The sequence below is a fragment of the Otolemur garnettii genome, unplaced genomic scaffold (genome assembly GCF_000181295.1).
Source record: "Otolemur garnettii isolate 467f Iridium unplaced genomic scaffold, OtoGar3 scaffold00077, whole genome shotgun sequence".
NCBI classification, from domain to species: domain Eukaryota; kingdom Metazoa; phylum Chordata; class Mammalia; order Primates; family Galagidae; genus Otolemur; species Otolemur garnettii.
This window is the reverse complement of record NW_003852472.1, coordinates 1,117,109-1,128,696: the sequence shown is the minus strand read 5'-3', so window position 1 is coordinate 1,128,696 and position 11,588 is coordinate 1,117,109. Positions and strand designations below refer to the sequence as shown.

The window sequence follows — 11,588 nt, the reverse complement described above, 5'->3', positions numbered from 1 at the left end:
GTAGCTGGGACCACAGGCGCCCACCACAACGCCCGGCTAGTTTTTGGTTGCAGCCGTATTGTTGTTTGGCAGGCCCGGGCTGGATTCGAACCCACCACCTTGGGTGTACATGGCTTAGCCACTTGAGCCACAGGCGCTGAGCTGAGACTCTGTCTCTTAAAAAAAAAAAAAAAAAGTACTTGAGGGGTGGAACTTTGACTGGAGATATAAAGAGAAAGACCAAGCCAGCCAGGGAGCATGGCCATTTCAAATCCTTCAATGCTGTTAGCTCTGACCGCTGAATAAAATCCTTTTTCCTCTTAAATATAGTGTTTGGGTGCTCTTTCTCTCCATTGGGCCTCATCATCCTGCAATACAGCCTCTTTGGAAAGAAGTATGGAGAATTCTCAAAGTGCTCAAACTATGCTGGGCATGGTGGCTCAGGCCTGTAATCCCAGTACTTGGGAGGCCAAGGTGGATGGATTGCCTGAGCTCACAGGTTCGAGACCAGCCTGAGCCAGAGCAAGACCCTGTCTCTAAAAATAGCTGGGTAATATGGCACTCTATCAAAGGTGACAAAGTGAGACTCTCTCTCAAAAAAAAAGACTCAAAATAGACCTTCCATTTGATCCCACAATCCCATTACTAGGAGTCTACCCAGGGGGGGAAAATCTTTTTTTTTTTTTTGAGACAGTCTCACTTGTTGCCCTCAATAAAGTGCCATGGTATCACAGCTCATAGCAACCTCAAACTCTTGGGCTTAAGCAATTCTCTTGCCTTAGCCTCCCAAGTAGCCAGAACTATAGGCACTCACCATAATGCCTGGCTATTTTTTGTTGCTATTGTCATTGTTGTTTAGCTGGCCCAGGCCAGGTTCAAACCCGCCAGCCTCGGTGTATGTGGCTAGTGCCATAACCACGGTGCTATGGGCTCTGAGCCAAAAAAAATCATTTTATCATAAGGACATTTGCCCTGGATTGTTTATCACAGATCAATTTATAATCACCAAGATGTGGAAACACCTAAGTACCTATCAACACATGAATATATTAAAAAACTGTGGTATGGGCTCGGCACCTGTGGCTCAAGCGGCTAAGGCACCAGTCACATACACTAGACCTGGCAGGTTCGAATCCAGCCTGGGCCTGCCAAACAACAATGATGGCTGCAACCAAAAAAAGCCAGGCATTGTGGCAGGCTCCTGTAGTCCTAGCTACTTGGGAAGCTGAGGCAAGAGAATCACTTAAGCCCAGGAGTTGGAAGTTGCTATGAGCTGTGATGCCACAGCACTCTATACAGGGCAACAGCTTGAGGCTCTGTCTCAAAATAAATAAATAAATAAATCAACCAACTGTGGTGGTATGTGTAAACCATGGAATACTATTCAGCCATAAAAAGATGGAAACTTTACATCTTTTGTATTAACCTGGATAGAGTTGAAATACATTCTTCTGGCTCGGTGCCTATAGCTCAACCGGCTAAGGCGCCAGCCACATACACCTAAGGTGGTGGGTTCGAATCCCCAGCCTGGACCCGCCAAACAACAATGACGGCTGCAACCAAAAAATAGCTGGGCGTTGTGGCGGGCGCCTGTGGTCCCAGCTACTTGGGAGGCAGAGGCAGGAGACTCGCTTGAGCCCAGGAGTTGGAGGTTGCTGTGAGTGTGATGCCACGGCACTCTACCCAGGGGGACAGCTTGAGGCTCTGTCTCAAAAAAAAAAAAAAAAAGAAATACATTCTTCTTAGTAAAGTATCACAAGAACCCAAGGTACTCAATAATATGAAGCCAGTAGACAAACATACACACACGAGAAAAACTCAGTTCAAGCTGGTGAGGGAGGGGGATTGGTGTGCTCCCACCTAATGGGCACAATATATGGCATACCGCCTGGATGCAGAACACAAGAGGGACCTTACCTAACAATGCAGACATTGTAACCTAATTGTTTGTATCTTCATATTAATCTCAAAAATTTTTTTAAATCCTAAAAAAAAAGAAGTAGGGTATAAGGTCTATAAAAAGTAGTTGTGTTCTATCTCAAGAGCAGAAGAGGGGCAGCACCTGTGGCTCAAAGGAGTAGGGTGCCAGCCCCATATGCCACAGGTGGCAGGTTCAAACCCAGCCCTAGCCAAAAACTGCAAAAAAAAGAGCAGAAGAGGCTCAAAGGCCATTTTCACTGTTTATGCAGAGATTTTATGAGGGGCCTTGGATCACTGGATCTGTGTTAGGGGAAGGCTAGCCATGAAGAAATAAGCTTAAAGTATAGCTACTTGTTGGACAAAGGAATATCTTTGCAATTCTTGTTAGAGAATACATAATATAAAAAGGATATCCACCTAGCAAACTGCTTGTTTTCATTTTTCTGTGTCCCAATCCTGGTTTGTCTATGATTTCAGATGATCGCATTTATCACTTATTTTCCCCCAAGCTGCCTCTAAGTCTGATGAATGATCGGATTTAATGGTGATCCACCAATCAAGTGGCCACCCTGCTGCTTCCCCCCCCCCCCGTTTTCCCACGCTTGCCCCTCCCTCAGCTTCCTAGTGCAGTGGGCCCTCATATCCCTGGGTTCTGAATCTACAAATTCTTTTTTTTTTTTGAGGGGTAGGGAAGGCAATCACAATAAAAAATAACAAAAGTTTAGCTGGGTGTTGTGGTGGGCACCCAGCTAATTGGGAGGTAGAGGCAAGAGAATCGCTTAAGCCCAAGAGTTGGAGGTTGCTGTGAGCTGTGACGCCATGGCACTCTACTGAGGGCAACACAGTCAAGACTCTGTCTCAAATAAATAAATAAATAACAAAAGGCCAGGCATGGTGGCTCAACCCCATAATCCTAGCACACTGAGAGGCCAAGCTCAGGAGTTCCAGACCAGCCTGAGCAAGGGCAAGACCCCATCTCTACTAAAAATAAAAAAAACTGGCCAGGCATTATGGCAGGTGCCTATAGTACCAGCTATTTGAGAGGCTGAGGCAAGAGGATCATTTGAGCCCAAGAGTTTGAGGTTACTGTGAGCTATGATGCCATGGCATTCCACTGAGGGTGACAAAGTGAGACTGTCTCAAAAAAATAAAAAATAAAAAATAAATAAAAAATCAATACAGCATAACTACTGACATAGCATTTATATTGTATTAGGTAATCTAAGAAATCCAGAAATAAGCTTGAGAAAATATTCTTTTTAATGAGATAAAAACTATGGGGAAAAAGTCACTCTGAGCCAAAGTTGTATACTGTATGATTATATACTTCATAAATATGTTTAAAAAATAAAACACAAGACCTAACTAAGTCTAACCACAAAATTAGGTGACCTCTGCCCCACCTTGTACAAAGCCTTACCCTCTATGAAATGTCTCATTTGTCCAAGAGTGGCCCATACCAATAACTGAGCAGGCCCTTGTGTCCACAGTGGCTCACTCTGACAGCTTTTTATTTTTAATTGCACTACCAACTTAACAACTGAGGTGTTGCACTATAGAAAAACAACTTTTTTTTTTTTTTTTTTAGAGACAGAGTTTTACTTTGTCACCCTTGGTAGAGTGCTGTTGTGTCACAGCTCACAGTAACCTCCAGCTCTTGGGCTTAGGCGATTCTCATGCCTTAGCCTCCTGAGTAGCTGGGACCACAGGCACCCACCACAACACCCAGCTATTTTTTTGTTGCAGTTTGGCAGGGGGCCAGGTTCGAACCCACCACCCTTGGTATATGGGGCCGGCGCCCTAGTCACTGAGCCACAGGCGCTGCCTAAAAAACAACTGTCTTAATATAAAGAAATAAACAGCTCCCAGCCCAGTAAAACCTCTGAGTGCACTTTTGTCTTACACTCTTGAGTCCTCAACTCTGGAACAAATCCCCCGAGGGGTGGGTCAAGAGTTCTAGAGTCAATAGGAGATGGGCCTCTTGTTAGAGCCAAGGCTTTGCCCCCAGACTGACTCTTGTCCTAGGGCATGGCTTGTAGGGGATCACTCAGGGAAACTGGCAGCTGGGAGCCAGGCTGGAGGTTCTGCGCTGTTATTCTGGAGGCAACATTCAGAGAATAAGTCTGTATCCCCAGTTGGGCTAAACTGAGAAACCCCAATCAATCTGTGAGCCCCTCCTCACATTTCTCAGATTGCGAAACTTTTGGGTAGTGCTTGAGATGGGACAGACATGGATATCTGTCCCCAGGAAACCCTGTACACTGAAAATATTTTAATTACCCTGCACTAACCTCCATGCTAAGCAAATATTTCATGTGCACTGGAGAGAGTGGGCTTTCTGAGGACTCAGGTGCTTGGACCCCACCCCCACCCCAATCCTCTCAGAATTGCCTCTCCCTACTCTGCACCACGCAGCCAGCCCTCTTAGAGTAACTGGGACATGGAAAGACATTTCCCAATGGACTATCCCGGCTGCCAGCAGCCTAGAGGGACCACTTTGCCTCTCTGACTGACTGGCTGAGGTCTCACCTTGGGCCTGCACTCACCATGGCAAAACCAGAGAGGAGGGCTGAGGTCCTGCTGGAGGCCTTCAGTTTGGCCCTGCTCAGGTAGAGCTTCCTCCAGGACAGGGCCTGCACCGAGTGGTGATTGGAGGTGACCAGTTCTAGGTAGCTGCGGCGGACCCAGTCACGGTAATCCATGCCCTTGTGGCCAGGCTCAGAGCAGGCAGGAGTGGAGGGGTCCACAGGCACGTTGAGCTCAGTGCTCATGGTGGGAGCCAGGCTGGGGAAGGGAAGAGAGGCACTCAGGCAGCTGAGAGGGTTTCTGTGGTCTTGTAAAGCCAGACTCCAAGCCCATTTAACTTTCCCCAGGGCCTGCTATATATGCTGCATGTCAGAACATGGGGTCCAAAGGAACAGCAGCTATTTAGAAGGAGGCCCTTAGCACCTGAAGTCATAACACCTGGATTTCAGTCGACTGTGTGATTCTATGCATAGCAGCTGACCTTTCTGACCTCACTCCTTCCTGTGCAAAATGAGGATATTCCCAAGTACAGGACTTTGAACAAGATAGAGCACCTGGAAACTCAGAACTGCTTTCAATGTCTAGGTGCCAACCATGGGATAAACATTTCTAGGTAGCTGCTAGTTTCTTAAATCCAACTTAAATTTTAATCAGTACAGTTTGACCTAAAAAAATACTGGGTTTATAAAACTAAAGCCACATCCAGGATTGCAATGGAAACCTTCAGCAAATGGAAAATAAATCCACCATAACAAGAGTATGTTTTAAGGAGAAATTGACACTGGACATGCCTGGACCCATACCTGGTAGACATCTGGTTGGATAGTAACATGGATTAAACATCAGAAGAACTGATCTGGCTCGGCGCCTGTAGCTCAACTGGCTAAGGCGCCAGCCACGTACACCTAAGGTGGCGGGTTCGAATCCCCAGCCCGGGCCCGCCAAGCAACAATGACAGCTGCAACCAAAAAAAAATAGCCGGGCGTTGTGGCGGGCGCCTGTGGTCCCAGCTACTTGGGAGGCGGAGGCAGGAGACTCGCTTGAGCCCAGGAGTTGGAGGTTGCTGTGAGCTGTAATGCCACGGCACTCTGCCCAGGGGGACAGCTTGAGGCTCTGTCTCAAAAAAAAAAAAAAAGAAGAACTGATCTGTCAAGATCTGTGAATTTAACCCCAAATCTCCACTAATCCAAACAAAAGATGGAAGTCTCATGTGGCCCAAGGGGAGGGACTGGCTTGGCAGCAATGCCAAAATCAAGCACTAATTAATCTGTAGGGCATACCTCAAGGGCACAGGCACCTTGTGGCTTACTTGGCATCAGAGAATAACTTCTCTATTCAGGCCCACATAGGGTCTACGGAGAGCTACTTCAGCCTATTACAAACAGATCAGTGTTTCTAGGAGTCAGGCAGAGTGTGGATGGGTGGAGTGGAGGCTATATACCAGGTTGGGCAGCTGAGGAAATGCCCCAAACTTCATCTATCTATGCCAGCCTCTAGCAGGGCTCAGCAAGAAGGTGCTGGAGGTAGAGGTCTCTCTTGCCTCCTGTTTGTTCTCTGCCAGGCTGCAGAGCCATAGCCATTCTGGCCAATAGGATCCTCGGAACAGTTTTGTTCTATTTCTGCCAGGGGATGCCAATTACCAGGTCATTTATAAGAACGCCAATGCGGGTGCTCAGTCCCATCTCAGCCAGCAGCACTGCATTCAAGCACTTCCATCCCTGGAACATTCCCTTCCCTTGGGGAGAATTCAGAGAAACAATGTTCATTAAACCAATCTGTTGGTTAGCTCCACATAATTGAAAATGTCATAATTTGGAAATACATTTTTCCCTACCCCTTCCCCCTCCCATATAGAACAGGATTGAGCCTGCAGGTCTGATGAAGACAATATACAGGGTGGGGGTTGGGGAGGCTATCCTCTCCATCTCAAGCATCTCTCCTTCACCCCTCCTGCATCCCACAGGGGCTTCAGAGAATCTCATTGCCCAGTGGGAGAACAACATAAGGGGGTGACTCTTCCAATGAGCTAAATCTCGCCGTGGATAGGTAGGGAGGCAGGGAAAAGCACCCCTCTTATTGGCCCCCCCCCACCCTGCAGGCAACACCAGGATAGGGACCACATAGGATGAAGTGAAGACTGCCTTGGCAACCCTCCCTCAAAGGCAAGATGTACTCCCCTCAACATATAAGAGTTCCGAGCAGCAGGAAGATAAGCTCCAGGCACATTTAGGATGGCTCCCAGCCTCCAGGGGACATGGCAGGAAGGACGGCCGCCTGGGGCATGGGTGGTGCAGGGAGATGTGAGTGGAAGATACTTGGATACTGGCCCAGGCAGCATGACTGTGCTGGCCCTCTGGCAGTGTCAGGCTATAGGGGCACTGTAGGAGCTGGTGAGTGAAACCATCTGGGGACTGCTGGGTCAGGATGCTTCAGGACCACAGTTCAACTCAGGGAAATGTTTGGCAGACTGCAAGCAGGGAAGGCCCTAGTAACCTCCAATGGGACAAAAGGGAAGTCCACAGACCATCAAGATAGGCCAGGCCCAAGCCTGAGAGTGTAGAAGGAATGCTCAGGGCACTGAGGTCTGAGGGTGTCCTCCAGGAAGTGGCCTCGGCAGTCTTGGCCCTGCAGATGTTCCTGAGTGGGTGGAGTTGAAAAGGAAGGGCCAGCTGTCTGCCAGGGGCCGGGTCTTGAGACAGGCCTGCAGTCCTGAAGGTATAAAAGCCAACTCCTCCAGAGAGAGCAGCCCAGGACAGGTTGAATTCCATCCTTTGGCTCCCAGGGGAGGACCTGTGCCAGGCCTCATGGCCTAAAGGCAGGGACAGAGTCTGGTCCTCATAGCCTGACCTCAGGCAGCAGGTGGGGTGGGGACAGAGTGAGCCCTACATTTCTGACGGGAGGCTCAGGCTCCAAAAGATGCTCTGCTGGCTGAACCTCCTTGAGTTTTTTGTTTCGTTGTTTTTATAAGAAGCAGTCAGGAAAAAGAGTTCTTACAGGGTAAAAGTGACCCTCTCTATAAAGATGAGCGATACCCCCTGGGGGGGTCTGCTAGAAACATTTCCAGGGGGAAGGTTTTGGAGTTGGCCTGTCATGACTTCCTCTAAACATCTGGGGCACAGGTCATGGGGAGTCTCTGTCACAAGGGCGCGTGGGGAGGGGGCTCTGAAAGGCGTCTACCTGCATCTCGGTCCCCTCCCCTGGAAAGCCCCAGCGACCACAGGACCTGGCCAGCGGCCCCCTATGATTCCTGTCGGCGCCGCATCCCTCCCAGGATACTGCGGGACTGGGGTCACCCGGCCGCCCCCAACTCCACGGCGTCCTCTCCTCCTTCCGCTCCATCATGAGCCTGCTCAGGAGGAAGCCAGGTCCCTCCCCCGGCGAGTGTCCCCGGTCCAATTCTGGCTCCCTAGCTGGGCAGGCACCCTTCCCCCCACCCTCGCCTGACTCTAGCGGCTGAGGGAGGGGTGGGCACGGGGCCGCCGCGGATCACTCACCGGAGCTGCCCTGTCCGCCCCTCGCTCAGGGCTCGCGGCAGGCGGCGGTGATGTGGCCGTGAGGCCCTGTGGCCCGGCCGGGGCGCCGAGCGAGGCCCCCTCCCTCCTTCCGCCGGTCGCGCGGGGTTCCCCCCGGGCCCCGCCTCTGCCAGCCGCCCCACCCCCGCCGGCCGGCGCAACCGCTGCCATGGCAACGGCGCGCCGCCATCACGTGACCGGCCCACAGGGGCGCTGCGGCCACGTCACCCTTTGGGCCTGAAGTGGCGGGGGTCGCAGGCCCTCCTTGAGGAGTGCGGGGGTGGAGGGTCAGGGGTTCCTTCATCTGGGGGTTGGGTCACCACCACCACCCCCCACCCCACCCCTCACCCCAAGCCTGTGCAGGGGAGGGTGGGTTCCTGGGAGACTGCGAGCCGAACGCATCCCTCCTGTCCTGTCCCGGGCTCACCCGGAGTGGCTCCGGCGGGGGCGCGCGGGAGGACTGGTCCCCCGCTATAGACCAGGAACTGGGCTGTCTCTGCTGCTGGGTATGAGCGCAGAAGAAAAGCCCGGGTTTGGCATGGTGAGGCTCGAGGGGTGCTAGCATGGGTCACTGGCCGAGTGGAGGGGTGAGGCGTGGGAACAGGGCGGGCAGGCGTGAGGTGGGCACGGTGGGGGAGAGGCGTGTTAGGGGAAGCTCCGTTCGGCTGCCCTGTTCTGCCCAGAGACGGCACCACACAGAGCAGGCTGAGGGTCGCCCCGACCGCATCGTCGGTTCTAAGGCTTAGTAACATCAGCAGGGACCCAACTCTGGCTGAACGTGCTCATTCTCATGGCTGTTCTGGGACGGTCCCAAGGGTTTCTGCAGTGCCCAGCGCCTTCCGTTCCCTACTGCAGGGAATCTCTCACCCTAATGGTGAACTCTGCGGTTTGACGACTGAGATGTTCAAACAGGAAGGCGCTTACCAGGAAGTGCACATAAATAATTCACTGAAGGCTAGATGAGCGCCTATCAGCCGTGCGTGCCAGACTGTCCTTGCTGCGTGCCTGGTAGGCTGCTGCATGCCCTACATAGGATTTTTCCATCTGTCACAACAGCATTGGACCATGACACATTTATCCAAATGAAAGAAAAATTCCACTCGAGTCAGCCAGTCCAAGTTTTCTGACAATGGAAAGAGTAGACGTTACAAATGCCAGGCTAAATTCATTTACACTTCAAGTTGTACTGTTGTTTTTTTGTGGAGCCCAGGTTGGAGTGCAGTGGCCCAATCATAGCTCATTGTAACCTCAAATTACTGGGCTCAAGGGATCCTCCTGAGTCAGCCTCCTGGGTAGCTGGGATTACAAGTTGTGTGTGCACCACCACCAAACCTAGCTAATTTTAAATTTTTGTAGAGACAGGGTCTTGTTATGTTGCCCAAGCTGGTCTCAAACTCCTGGCCTCAAACGATCCTTCCACCTCAGCCTCTCAATATACTGGGTTTATAGGCATGAGCTACTGTGCCCTTCTCAAGTTGTGCTTTAGTTGCCATTGCTGACAGCCTAATAAGCCACGTTTCCCCCTACTGATTACTGACCTAACAGGCAGGTTAGGCCCTAGAAACATGGTCATAAAATGCCAGGTTGACTTCTGCTCCTCCCACCTATAGATGGCTATGGGAAAGGGATAATTTGAATTTCAGGAGTCAAAGTTTCCCCAAATGCAATCATATGTGGCTTATAAATGTGGAGCTCTTCATAAAAGGAATTGGAAAATAGGAAGGATACACTTGGCAAACTGCAGCAGTTGCATCACAGATGAACATCCCTTCAGCAAGGGAGGTCTTTGCTCGTTGAATCCTCTCTGCAGCCTGACTTTGCTCATTCTTAAGAAAGCTTCCTATGCCAGTTATTAGTGCCTCCACTCCCCTAGGCAGGTTTACCCAGTTTGCCTGGACAGAAGCAAAATGCAAGTCATAATTACCAGTGCTTTTCAGAGCTAGTTTCCTAACCAAACACAGGGAATGGCTTTTTTCCTTCTAAAAGACTGAGGTTGATAGCACCATGTTGAAACTGAGATCTAGTAATCACAAAACTGATAGTAGGAGGGTCCCCCTTGGGTGCATAGGTAGTTGAGTGGGAGTTACAGAGGGAATGAGGTTCAGGTCAAGGTGCACAAGTGCTGGCTCCAACCAGAATGTCTGGGTTATTTCCCTAGCTGCTGACCTTGACAAGTCACTACCTCTCCTACATCCTCAGCTACCCACATTTGCAAAAGACTAGTGCCAAATGGCACATGCACAGAGTCAGCCACCTTCTAATCCTGCTTATGGGATGCATGTCCCCCCCAGTAGTGAACTGTAGTCCTTGCTTTTGTCTGGACCCCAGGTATAAGCACTGAGGATGGCCTCCCAGCTTGTGTGGCTTGTGTCCCCTGATGTGTCAGTTCTGGTCTCTTGGCCATTCACTCCTATGGCCTGGCCTAGCCTCTGTCATCATCCAGTGTCCACCTTCTGACCTTTCTCACTCCACAGACCCCACTCCTCTCCCTGACCCAGCAATCCCACCTTCCTCCTGCCTCTCCTCCTTACCTCTGAGGTTGATATCTTTCAGCCACTCTCCTGCCACTGTCTCACCTTCTTTAACCTCCCATCATGACTCTCCTTAGCAGAGAGCATTGTCTGGTCATCTCTTCCTCATCCCTCTGCAGTCTAGATAGTGTTGCTAACCCCAAAGGATGTTTAGCCATCAGCCTTGTCTGCCACTGGACCCCTCCCTTTAAGCAAGGAAACAGACCTTGCTTAGTGGTGACTCTACCTGTTTGTCCTCCCTGCTGTCTCGAGTTCTGTCTGGGTCTCCTCTCTTCTCTACACTCCTGACTGGTTTCATCCACCCCTACTGTTTGCCCCTATTGTTCGAAGGACTGTGACCCCTAGGATCAACTCAGCCTTAGTCTCTCTTCCCAGCCTGGGGGACATCTCTGCAGCACTGTCCCCAGAGCCCTCAACTTCACCATGCCTACAGCTGAACTTACTATCATCCCCTCAGCTGGTGACACTAAATCTCATGTCATCCTTGGACTTCCCCCCTCCCTAACAGGTCCTATGAATTCTCCCCCAGAGGTCTCGGGTCTTCCCTACCTCTCCCTGTTCCCACTTGACTCTACAGTAATTTGGGCCATCACCACCTCTGGTCTGCCCACCTATACCCCTCCAGTCTATTTTCTGAACTTTGAAGCCAAAACTCCCCCTTCTGTCTCTCCATTCCAGCCCTGCCCCTTCAGAGGTTACCCGTAACTGGGTCTAGAGACCATCGCCAGGTGTCTGCTTCCCCCTCAGCTTGCTCTCTGTTCACCCTTACATTACTGAGCCACCTAAGCGCTCGGCTCAGCCCCACCCCCAGGCCTGGGTCAGGTGCACACTCAGCACCCAGTGCTACGCTCACCAGATCTTGTTCCTGATCAGACCTTTGTCTCGCTCACCATCTTCCCAGTGACTAGAACTGGGCTTTGGGGTCCTTTGGACTTAGCATTTAGTTGGTGCTCAATAACATCTGGTACGTTCTATGGAGTAAGAAAACTAGAAACAGCCTCATGGAACTTGCTCCAAGTTAATTTCTTTTTTTTTTTTTTTTTTTTTGAGACAGAGCCTCAAGCTGTCCCCCTGGGTGGAGTGCCGTGGCATTACAGCTCACAGCAACCTCCAACTCCTG

The 11,588-nt window shown here is 50.7% G+C and overlaps 1 protein-coding gene across 1 annotated transcript in view; it reads right to left on the bottom strand.

The window, feature by feature from the left end:
- ORAI2 (ORAI calcium release-activated calcium modulator 2) overlaps nt 1-8,046 on the bottom strand; it is a 13,697-nt gene extending 5,651 nt beyond the window's left edge. The window contains exons 1-3 of the mRNA XM_012807854.2: nt 7,920-8,046; nt 6,066-6,160; nt 4,446-4,683 (exon numbers count right to left, since the gene is read on the bottom strand). Coding sequence (XP_012663308.1) covers nt 4,446-4,683; nt 6,066-6,073 — 246 coding nt within the window. The 5' untranslated portion in view covers nt 6,074-6,160; nt 7,920-8,046. The remainder of the gene's footprint in view (nt 1-4,445; nt 4,684-6,065; nt 6,161-7,919) is intronic.
- Between the last annotated feature and the right edge of the window lie 3,542 nt (nt 8,047-11,588).